Raw genomic sequence first — 12,248 nt, 5'->3', positions numbered from 1 at the left:
GACTCTTCATCAGAGCTGATATGAAGTGTGAAGAGGGCAGCATTACTGCTTTGGAGGGGGGAGGTGGGAGTTGGAGTGCTGGGAGAAAAAAGGATGCTGATAGTGTGGATTAAGTGACTGGGATGTGAAAATGGCAGAACAATGGTGTATCTAACTGCCAGACTGGAAAGAACAGACAGTCCCACTGGAGTGAGTGGTGGTGGTAGGCCGGGTGGGGGTGGTGGAGGACATGGTGACAGACAATACAACCAGTAAAGCGAAAAGAAAGGGAAGGAATGGGAATGAGTTCACAATCTGAAGGTGTTGAACTCAATATTAACATCAGGTCATCACATCAGATTTTATGTATGTGTCGGATGGCTGTGGCCCTGAGTTTGGAACAGAAATTTCCACCTCATTCATGTTAACAAAAACAGTTATGTATCATTGTCTCTGCAATTAAGCAGGTGAACATTATTCCTAATTTCTAGCATAGTTTACAGAGGGACCTCGATTATCTGAAGGATACTGGCGGGGAGTATTTTGTTCAGTTAATCAAATGCCGCATAACACAGTTAGCCAGGTATCGGGACCTTGTGATCTTGTTCGGATAATCTGAAATTCAGTTAATCAAATGCTGGATAATTGAGATTCCTCTGTATGTTTTAAGGTAAAAAATAAATTGTTTTAACCCACAGGAACACCAACAGCCTATGTATTAATTGGAATGCACATAGTCAGTCATTGTCTTTATTAATCAGTCAGGTTATATACTTAGGAAAATCAGGCAATTAGCAAACTTGTATGTTGTGACTATGAAAATTCAGAAGATAAATTATTCACAGCAATGACAACAACATAAATGAAGTGGGGCAGAAAGGCATCAGATGCTCTTAGTCTTTTATCATTGCCTACGTCTGAAATATATTTTCACCACTGAGCCATTATATTATATTCCAGCATGTTATATGATAAGTATGCAAAATTTATTCTGAACAGTGTCTAATCAATTTAATGTGATTTATATCCTGTTGAAGGTGTGTAAGTATAAATCTGCTAAATTGTCTATACAATTGGCCACACAATCTAAGATTTCTCAGTTCATATAGCTTGCACACCGTGTTCTCCTACTGTTACAGATGGAAAATCAATTCTACTTAAACTCCTGTCACAGGCATATGTTTATTGATTTATAAAAAAAACTTTTCAATCTACTGAATTTGTTACAGTTGCCATGTTTTCAATATTTCTTTTCTTATTCAATTGACTTATTCACTTGAGAAGATAGAGAGTACTTGATTTCAACTCTTTGTTCAACAGATCTGAATGAATTATTTTACAGAAGGGTAAAGTGATACCTACCTCTAACTGTAGTGGATTAATTGTAGTATTCGTGTAGCAGTGTAAAGGCTCATTTGTTTTTATCTGCAAAATGTACAGTAGATATTCATCTCGATAGTGACTAGGCCAATACACTTCCATGACTCCAGCCCTGATTGCACTTGGTCCGCTGTTGTGGAGCTGAACAAATGTTTTCAAAGTAGATAACATTACAAACCTTCCTCTTATGAGCTGTTACTAGGATGTCAATAGCACACATTACAGTCAACATAATAGAACAGTGAAATATTACAAAAGTGTAATATCATAAACAATTCCTAAGTTAATATACACAATAGGAAATCTAAATGGTTGCTGAAAGCTCAAAAATAATATTAATTCATTAGATGACTTAATTGATTGTCAGTAACTGAACACCACTTACACTTTTCACTGACACTTGAACAAGACACCAAGCCCGTTTGTGTTATATTTTCAAAATGTATTTATTTCTTTAATTACTTTCTGCACCACACTTCAGCTTTTACTGAGTAGGTGAATTGCACTTATATCTCTGCCTATGCCACTGCATATTCAATCAGGAGGTGGAACAAACAGCTTGGAATGACTATCTTTCCAATTAACAAATTTAGGAGTCTCTCCTTTACCATTCTCCCTGGTATAGTGCTGGTGGTCAGCAATATCTAATTACTTAACTGTGTAAAACATTTTTCCTTTATTCATTCACAGGCTGTAGGTCAGCATTGGTTGTTCATCCCCAATTGATCTTGGAAAGATGGTGGTAAGCTGTCTTTTTGAGTGGCTACAGTCCATATGCTATCAGTACACAGACAATGCTGTTAGAAAGGGAATTTCAGGATTTTGACTCAGTCACAGTGAGGGAATGGCAATTAGTTTGAAGGCAGGATGCTCAGTGGCTTGGGGAACATGCAGACAGTGATGTTCCCATTTATCTACTTTCCCTTGTCCTCCTAGATTGTTCAAGCCGAGGGTTTGGAAGCTACTATCTAAGAAGGCTTTGTGAGCTGTTGCAGCTCATCTTGTGGATAGTACACACTGCTGCAAATATATGTTGTTGGTAGAAGGAGTGGATGCTTGTGGTTGTGATGTCAATCAAATGTTCAACTTTACTACAAGCTTCTTGAGTGTTTTGGAGATACTAAACCTGACAAGTGAAGAGTATTCCAACACACTCCTGACTTGTACTTTGCAAATGGTGAACAAGCATTGAGGAGGAGGAAGTTGAGTTAGTTACTGTAGAATTCCATGCTGTTGACCTGCTCTTGTAGCCACAGTATTTATATGACTGTTCCAGTTTAGTTTCTGGTCAAAGATAACCCCCAGGGTATGGATAGTGGAGAATTCAAAGGGTTGAGAGCTAGATTCTATCTTTTTAGAGATGGTCATAGTCTGGCATTTCTGTGGCATGAATATTACTTGCCACTTTTCAGCGCAAGCTAAACTTTGCTATACTTGTACATGGATTGCTTCAGGATCTGAGCAATCGCAAATGATACTAAGCATTGTGCAATCGTCTGTGAACGTTCCCATTTCTCATATAATGGAGGGAACATCAATGATGGTTGGGCCAAGGACACTACCCTGAGGAACTCCTGCAGAGATGTCTTGTGATTTTGCCAGAATATTGTCAGAGCCCACAGCCTTTATGGCATCCAGTAATTTAAGCCATTTCTTGCTAACATGTAGAGTGGCTCAAATTGTTTGAAATCTGGCAACTATGATGCTGGGAACCTCAGGAGGAGTCTGAGATGTATCGTACACTTGGCATTTCTGGCTGAAAGTGCTTGAAAATGCTACAGCCTTGTCTTTTGCACTGCTGTTCTGGGCTCATCCTCTCGTGCTCTACTTTATTATCCATGTCACATTCTCAACCAGACCCGAATTGTAGCTAATTGCTATTATGCAGCAAACTACATCTTTTTAAAGACAAGATCCTCTTTTCATGAGACTACTAAGTGGTTTTTTACTGTCACACCAGAACAATGAGCCCAATAGATCTATCCCTGGAAAGAAAATACTGGCAACAAATCTACTATTTGGATCTTCACCACAATTAGCTGTGGCAAGGATTCATCAGAAAACAATCCTCATTTAAAATTAACACCTTACTTCACAATCATTTTTAAAAAGGCACAAAGACACAATGGTAGTCATGTTTTTCTTAATGTTTAAATTGTGCTTTTGTTTTGTCTCCTTGATATTCTTAATGCAGAAACAGGCTCTAAAAAGTCCCAAAACAAGCTAACAGATGTGAGATTTTCTGATATACAATGCCCTTAGAAAGACTTTTGCTATTTTCAAGTAATGAAAACTAGACTAACCAGATGTCGAAAACACAGTTTCCTCCCATCCATCTTACCATCTTCGGAAAGCAAATCAAACAATATTTTAGAAGGAAAAAAGGCCCAGATTTTCCACTCATTTCTTGTTTCAGAAGTGCAGATGGAATTTGTGCATGGGGACCTACAGAATCTGATTGTAGAAACTTCAAGGGAATTGCTCTGGAAAGTGAAGATGCCTATGGGCAATTTCCTTGGGCATCAGACCCTCCAAAAGTATCCATTTCAATTGGAGATTTCGGAGGGTTCAGCTGTAGTTCAGTGAATAGTTACTCAGGAAATGTCAAACTATTAAAAATCTAGTCTAACTCTTCAGTAACTATCTGACTTACAACATGCCACATAAACCCTCAATTACACATGTCCTAGACCTGTTATAACCCCAACCTTACTGTTGGGATCTGATACATTTCACCACTGGATCTGACAACCTCTCTAACCCTTGGACCAGACACCCTCTCCCTCACCTCTGGATTTAATACTTCCTCTAAGGTGGGAGTTGACACACTCTGCCCCATGGGATCTGACTCCCCTCACCTTCTGCCAGATCTAGCCTCCCGGCCCCGCCTATGCTTCTGCCACTAGACCTGACACCATTCCCTGTACTTCCGGACCCGAAAACCTGCTCCCTTGCGGATGCTCCCCCCTTGCCCCAATCGCCACGGGGTCTCAGCCCCACCCCCATCTATCCTACATCACAAGGAATCTGTTTTATTTAAAATATGGTTCAGCATTCCTGGAGCGGCCCTGATCAGGATCATCTGTCAGAAATGTGGATCTTTTCCTTTACATTTTAAAGAAAGAATGGAGAGGCATTTTGAGAGTGATTACCAGTCCTCAGAAAGTTAGATCAATATGTTCCCTTATTCTTAAAACATTTATCAAAACTATATTTAGGTCATCCTTCATCCAAATACCCATTATAATTAGTCAATTTAAACAAAAATTCAAGGTTGTTATGAATGTTTTATTTTACATTGTCAGAAGGTTTGGCCCTCTAACTTGTATCACAGTGAATTCAACTGCAATAATTTTTCAACTATGGATAGATAGACCAAACTAAAAATAAATTCAAGTTCATGAGAAATCTTTGCAAACAAAGTGACCTTGGAGTGCAGTTCTTTGAAAGTGGAGTCACAGGTAGATAGGATAGTGAAGAAGGCATTTGGTATGCTTTCTTTTATTGGTCAGAGTATTGAGTATAGGGTTTGGGAGGTCATGTTGTGGCTGTACAGGAATATGTTAGGCCACTTTTAGAATATTGTGTGCAAGTCTGGTCTCCTTCCTATTGGAGGGATGTTGTGAAACTTAAAAGGGTTCAAAATGATTTACATTTTGTCAGGGTTGGAGGATTTGAGATATAGGGAGAGGCTGAATAGGCTGGGTCTGTTTTCCCTGGAGCATCGGAGGCTGAGGAGTGACCTTATAGAGGTTTATAAAATTATGAGGGGCATGGATAGGATAAATAGGCAAGGTCTTTTCCCTGAGGTGGGGGAGTCCACAGGACATAGGTTCAGGATGAGAGGGGAAAGATTTAAAAGGGACCTAAGGGGCAACACTTTCACGCAGAGGGTGGTGCTTGTATGGAATGAGCTGCCAGAGGAAATGGTGGAGGCTGGTACAATTGCAGCATTTAAAAGGCCCCTGGATGGTAATATGAATAGGAAGGGCTAAGAGGGATATGGGCCAAGTGGTGGCAAATGGGATTAGCTGAGGTTAGGATATCTGTTCAGCATGGACAAGTTGGACCGAAGGGTCTGTTTCTGCACTGTACATCTCTATGACTCTATTTATTATCAAAGGGGGAATTTAACGGTGGCATTCTTTTTCAGTTGCACAATGATTGCTTCCTAATAATCATTAATTTAAAAAATCAATATTGAATCTTGAATTAATTATTTAGCATGTGCAACACAGATGTTCATACAGTTCCATTGATTTAAGACCAGAATACTAGTCTGCTGTGACCAAATATTCCACTCCAGGACCTCATCATTACTCTTTCATCTATCTATCAAAGAATATAAGAAACATGTTATTTAAAAAAAAAGTAGAACTCACTTCATAAACATGCTGAACCACTGGTCCAATGTGCTCCTCTTTCTTAGGTCTTTCTTTAATCTTCCAGTCAGTGATGGGTAGAAAGATTTGCTCAGGATGGGACACCCTATTACAAGAACACAGTGGCTCAATTGTTGTGGTCAAGCTACAGAAGGCCTAATCTGTTGTGATCTCTAAAGCAACATGAGGAAAAAAAATGAAAGCATATGAAACACAAAAGAGAATAAGACATACAAGATGGATACTTCAAACATAAGGGGACAAATACAATGGCAAAGTCAGATGGACCGCAACTGAGGTCCTTTAGAAGAAAGTAGAGACCATCACATGTAAGATTACATGAAGAAAAAGCATTTTTTTCATTAAACAAAAAGCAAATTATAAATGAAAACCGTTAGGAGAATATTAAAACCAGATGGAGACAACATATTTGCCTTCTATATATCTTGCTATCTTCAGAAAGCAAATCAAACACTTTACTAGGAGAAATAATGCTTTCTCTTGTTCTTAACCAGTAACCAAAACTATATTTAGTTCAGTTTTCATCAAATCACCCATAGTCAGTTTAAACAAAGCTTCCAGACTGTTATGAAAGCTTTGTTTCTCTTTCTGGTTTCAATGACGCACCATGAATTATGCACTTTTGATCATTTCAAAACTCCCAGCTAATAAACACTCCAGTTGTGTGTGTGGGTGGAATCCCTGAGGTATGTCTTTCCTGTTGAAGTGATGGCAATACATTCCTGGCCATTCAGGCCGGCTGTCATGGCATGGTGTGAAGTTCTTTTTCTTTGTTATTTCCTCATCTGTAACTTCAATCTTTCCTTAAATTTAAAGGTGGCCACCAATTTTGGTGTAGCAATGTTCTTTTCTCACATACATCAAGTTCACAGAGAATGACTTTATGAAGCTCATAATGTTGTCACATTACCAATTCAGGAGCAATATGTTTTTGACATTCCACAAATCTCTATGTTTTTAAAACATTTACAGTAACATTACAAAATCCACAAATTCCTATTAGAAAAAATTCTTAGGAGAAGTGAGATAAGTGTGTGGGAAATACTGAATTAAATGTCAGTTACCATACAGAGTCACTGCAGGCACCAGTGCACATCAGGAACATAAAACAAAAACATATTGCCATATGCTCATTTCCATGGAAGCTAAAGGATAAAAACCAAATAAGCTAAAGGATGTTCTATTTCAACTGTGCAGCACTCTAGTCAGATAGCATTTTGAGTACTATTTTTGCCACCAATTGTTCCTCAGAATTTCAGTCCCAAGCTGAATATCAAGCCTATGGGCATGGCAGAGAAAAGCCATAAATTTGAGGCCTGCTGTCTAAGGCTTGAGGTGTGGGGAGAAACTATGCTTCGCCTTAGAAAGTCAGTGAGTGAACAACAGAACTGGAATCACTCAGTACAGAATTTCAATGATTATTTATTTATGGAAGAATACATTGAAAATATGGACATCCTAACCCACTAGTCATGGTTTTGGTTTGTTCCTTTTTATATGGACACAGGTGAGTCCACAATTAATATCCAGTATATGCATCCAATTAGATACAGGTCGTTCTGCTATAATACATCTTTCGTTAAAGTGAATTCATTGTAACGCAATTGGCAAATTGGGGACACTGTTTCTAAAGTGTAAACTTTTAAAATGTGTGTTGGCTGGAACTCGATTATATTGTCAACACTTTCAGATTTGTTTCTAAAGTAAGAGTTTTCTATAATGCAGGGTTACACAAGAACGTAACCATCGCATGATAGAAGGACTACCTGTATATTAATATATTAACTGATTCCCTACTCCCTCTTTAAACAAAGACAAGCAATTTGTATCTACCACTAATCTAAATAAACTCAGACATCCACATTCTATACAAAGCGTAAAGGTACATCCCTCCTTCAGGATCCCCAACAATGTATTTGCACATGCAATTCCTTTTGTAAAACAGTCAGACAACTGATGAGCTCAATCCATCCATGCAATTTTGGAGATTTCCATTCTCTCCAATATTGTTTCAAACCAACAAGATCAATTCATAACCTTTTCTCATTTGCAATTTTGCAGAGTTTGCTGTCCAGCAAAGGATGACAATCTATATAACGTTAACGATGCAAACAGTATTCACTTGGAAAACAGAGTTCAGTATCAACTTGCAAAACAAGAGCCAGTATTTCAATAGCTATAGCAGTTTTAAAAATCTTTTTTATGTCTAACCTTTCCAACCTAAAGGGCAACATTTCTCAGTCTCAGCCAACAGAAATATTATGAAACCAACTGCACTGGAATTCCCAGGAGGAAAATGAGGCAGTGAAGCATTGCTAAATAAAAGGCCAGCTTCATATACATGCAAGTACCCACTCCAGGAAATTCATCTTTGGATCTGATGCTACATAGTCAGGATTATACATCTTCACATGATTGAGCCCTTGACATAATTGCATTCCATTCCTCAGAGACTTCAATCATAAAACATGAACATTCAAGATATTTCGCTCTGCTGCTCAGGATGTGCGAGATTTTGCAATTAATCCTGGATTTTCGTTCTCAAGGCAGGAATGGTAAATCAGGTCAGTTCCTGATCCCACAATATGACTCTTGCTGGCAGTGATCACTCCCATGCTATTTTTATGGTGGGATAACAAAGATGGGCTGGAATTAGGAATGCCACTTTCTGAATCAGACCCAAACTGGGAATGCCGGGGTACAGATGCCATGAGAGGCCTACCATTGTTCACAAGTACAGTTCAGTAGGTGAGTATTAGGGCACCCTAACTTATATCTTTTGCAAGATTTGCGACTCCTCAGATGTTGAAACAACCACACATAGCAAGAGCCAAACTACGTTCAGATAACATTTAGGATCATAAGTAACATTGATGCCAGGCAATGATCATCTCTAACAAGACAGAATTTGACTATTGCTCTTTGACAATAGACAATAGACAATAGGTGCAGGAGTAGGCCATTCTGCCCTTCGAGCCTGCACCACCATTCATTATGATCATGGCTGATCATCCTCAATCAATATCCTGTTCCTGCCTTATCCCCATAACCCTTGATTCCACTATCCTTAAGAGCTTTATCCCACACTTTCTTGAAAGTATCCAGAGACTTGACCTCCACAGCCTTCTGGGGCACAGCACTCAACACACTCACCACTCTCTGGGTGAAGAAGTTTCTCCTCAACTCTGTTCTAAATGGCCTACCCCTTATTTTTAAACTGAGCCCTCTGGTTCGGGACTCACCCATCAGTGTAAACATGTTTCCTGTCTCCAGAGTGTCCAATCCTTTAATAATCTTATACGTCTCAATCAAATCCCCTTTCAGCCTTCTAACCTCAAGGATATACAATCCCAGTCGCTCCAATCTTTCAACGTAGGATAGTCCTGCCATTCCGGGAATTGACCTCGTGAACCTATGCTGCACTCCCTCAATAGCCAGAATGTTTTTCTTCAAATTTGGAGGCCAAAACTGCACACAATATTTCAGGTCCGGTCTCACCAGGGTCCTCTACAGCTGCAGAAGAACCTCTTTGCTTCTATACTCAATCCGTCTTGTTATGAAGGCCAGCATGCTATTAACTTTCTTCACTGCCTGCTGTACCTGCATGCTTGCTTTCATTGACTGATGTACAAGAACATCTAGATCTCATTGTACTGCCCATTTATCTAACTTGACTTCATTTAGGTAGTAATCTGCCTTCCTGTTCTTGCCACCAAAGTGGATAACCACACATTTATCCACATTTGGTCACATCCACCATTCATAAATCCCCTGCTAAACAACATAGATAAAAACATGAAAACACATCCTTTAAAATTAATCAATTAGCCTTCTAGGGACTTTCAATCCCAAATCAGCACATAGAGTCATAGAAATGTACGCAATACTCAGTTTTGGATTTCCTAGCCAGAGCTCCAGTTTCCCAACATAACTTGCCAGTGACTGGCTAAGGTTCCTCAGGTGAGTACACAGTGCAAAGAGCTTCTTTAGTCACACTGAAGAGCTTCAGCTAGGTTCAGGTGAAAGACTGCTTCTCAAATCTTTTCCTCGCTATCTCTCTGGATACCTCCCCACCCTCTTGTTTAAATCTTCTAGAGCAGCTTTAGCAAATCTCCCCTTCCAATTCAGGTGCAATCTGTCCTTCTAATACAAATCACTTCTAACCCAGAAGACAAGCCAATGATCCAAAATGTCAATCCTTCTCCCTTCCATCAGTTCCTCAGCCACACATTCATCTGCTCTATCCTCCTATTCCTATACTCACTAGCTCGAGCCACCAGGAATAATCCAGACATTATTACCCTGGAAGACCACCTTTTTAAATTCCTGCCTAACTTCCTATATTCACTCCTCAGAATCCTTTTCACTTCCTATGTCATTAGTTCTACAATGACCTCCAGCTGGTCCCTCTCCCCTTTGAGAATATTCTACACCCTCTCCGAGATATCCTTGAGCCTGGCTCCAGGGAGGCAGCACACCATTCTGGTATCTCACTGGCAGCAGCAGAAACTTCAGTCTGTGTCTCTCAATAGATAGTCCCCCATCACAATCAATCAATCGCTTGGAACCTGGCATACCCCTTATTACATTAGAGCCAGTCTTGGTACCAGAAACCTGGCTGTCAGTGCTACATTCCCCTGAGAGTCCATCACCCTCTGCATTTTCCAAAACAGCATACTTGTTTGAGATGGGGATAGCCATAGGAGACTTCTGCACTACCTGCCTCTCTCTCCTATCTTTCCTCGAGGTGATCCATCTACCTGGCTGTATCTTTGGTTTATCTCCCTCCCTGAAACTGCCATCCATCACACTCCCTAGCTCCTGTAAATTCCTCATTGTCTCTAATTGCCTCTCCAATTGATCCATGCAATCTGATAGGTTTCACAACCAAACACAATTCCTTTAGACATTATCAGCAGTAATATGGAAACTCTCTCTAATCTCCCACATCGAACATGAAAAGTGCATCACTACTAAAGGTCAACTTTGCAGTTTAACAATCTAACAGACAGAAAATAGCACAGACGTACTGCTCTAAAATCACTGCTCCAAGCTAGCTTAGTACCTATGTTTTAAAATTTTTAAAGTTTAATCAAGAGACAGATCCCAATAGAAAACGTATAATCAAAAGGAACCTACTCTGCTCACTACTGTAGATTTACAAAAAATAAACAAGCCATTTAGCTGCTCCCCTGCTGTGATCTCCCCACACAGGTCTCTTCAAAAATCAGCTATGAATTTTGCTGTTGGTTAATTTTTCTTTAGATGAACTCTGATGTCCAGAGATACTTGAAATCAAACAGCAGAGGAAGTAGTTATGAAAGTTCACTACTGGGTCAGACAGCAGTGTAGGTTTCTTTCTGCATATGAATCACTGCCCATGTGATCACTGCCTTTGTCTCCCTTCCTCCTATTGAAAGTGCTATTGTTTTGATCTTTTTTTCCCTCCAAGTTCTAAAACAACACAACAGCTTGTAAAACAGTAATTAGTGCTCTGAGAATGAGGAGATAGGCTCCAACACTGAAAATATCCCAAAAAAAAAGGAGCAACTCTTACAGTCACAATATTTTCCTGTCCTCATCTTGGATTACCCCTAAATGCCTTCTTCACTTTCCTATATATCTGTGACTCCACTTTTAAGGAACTATGTACCTGCACTCCAAGGTCTCTTTGCTCAGCAACTCTCCCCAGGACCTTGCCATTAGGTGTATATATCCTGCACTGATTTAGTAACTCACCTTCTGTCTATCCACCATCGACAAGGCACAAATCAAGAGTGTGATAGAATACTCCCCACTTGCTTGGATCAATGCAGCCCCAATAACGCTGAAGAAGCTTGACACCACCCAGGACAAAGCAGCCAACCCTAATTTGCACTATATCCACAAACATCCACTCCCTTCACCGCCGACATTCAGTAGCAGCTGCGTACACTGTCTACAAAATGTACTGCAGAAATTCAACAATGATCATCAGACATCACCTTCTAAACCCATAACCACTCCCATCTAGAAGGTCAAGAGCAGCAGATTTATGGAAAAACCACTCCCTTCAAGATCCCCTCCAAACCACTCACCACCTTGAAATGAAAATAGATCGCCATTCCTTCACTGTTGCTGGGTCAAAATCCTGGAATTCCCTTTCTTACTGAATTGTGGGTCAGCCCCAGCATGTGGACTGCAGTGGGTCAAGAAGGCAGCTCAGTACCACTTTCTCAAGGGCAACTGAGGACAGGCAATAAATTCTGGCCAGCCAACGACGCCCACATCGCACAAAATGAATAAAGAGAGGAGGCATGAACAACATTACCAATAACACCAGTAACAAGAACTGGACTTATATTTCCCGCAAGCACTCTGGGCCATTTCATAACCTAAGTCTTTCAAAAATAGCTTTTCACTTTAATATGAGCTCTGTGTGAGATATATTTCAATTCTAGATTTGAAACAAAATCAAATAAATAAACAGTGCACAGCTGATATTGC

General features: G+C 39.8%; 1 protein-coding gene across 1 annotated transcript in view; it reads right to left on the bottom strand.

Moving 5' to 3' along the window:
- Nucleotides 1–12,248, bottom strand: part of itga8 (integrin, alpha 8) — a 217,519-nt gene that overhangs the window by 55,862 nt on the left and 149,409 nt on the right. The window contains exons 24-25 of the mRNA XM_060824941.1: nucleotides 5,742–5,847; nucleotides 1,342–1,500 (exon numbers count right to left, since the gene is read on the bottom strand). Of these exons, the coding sequence (XP_060680924.1) occupies nucleotides 1,342–1,500; nucleotides 5,742–5,847 (265 nt within the window). The remainder of the gene's footprint in view (nucleotides 1–1,341; nucleotides 1,501–5,741; nucleotides 5,848–12,248) is intronic.

The sequence above is a fragment of the Hemiscyllium ocellatum genome, chromosome 5 (genome assembly GCF_020745735.1).
Source record: "Hemiscyllium ocellatum isolate sHemOce1 chromosome 5, sHemOce1.pat.X.cur, whole genome shotgun sequence".
NCBI lineage: Eukaryota > Metazoa > Chordata > Chondrichthyes > Orectolobiformes > Hemiscylliidae > Hemiscyllium > Hemiscyllium ocellatum.
This window is presented reverse-complemented; position numbering and strand designations above follow the sequence as displayed.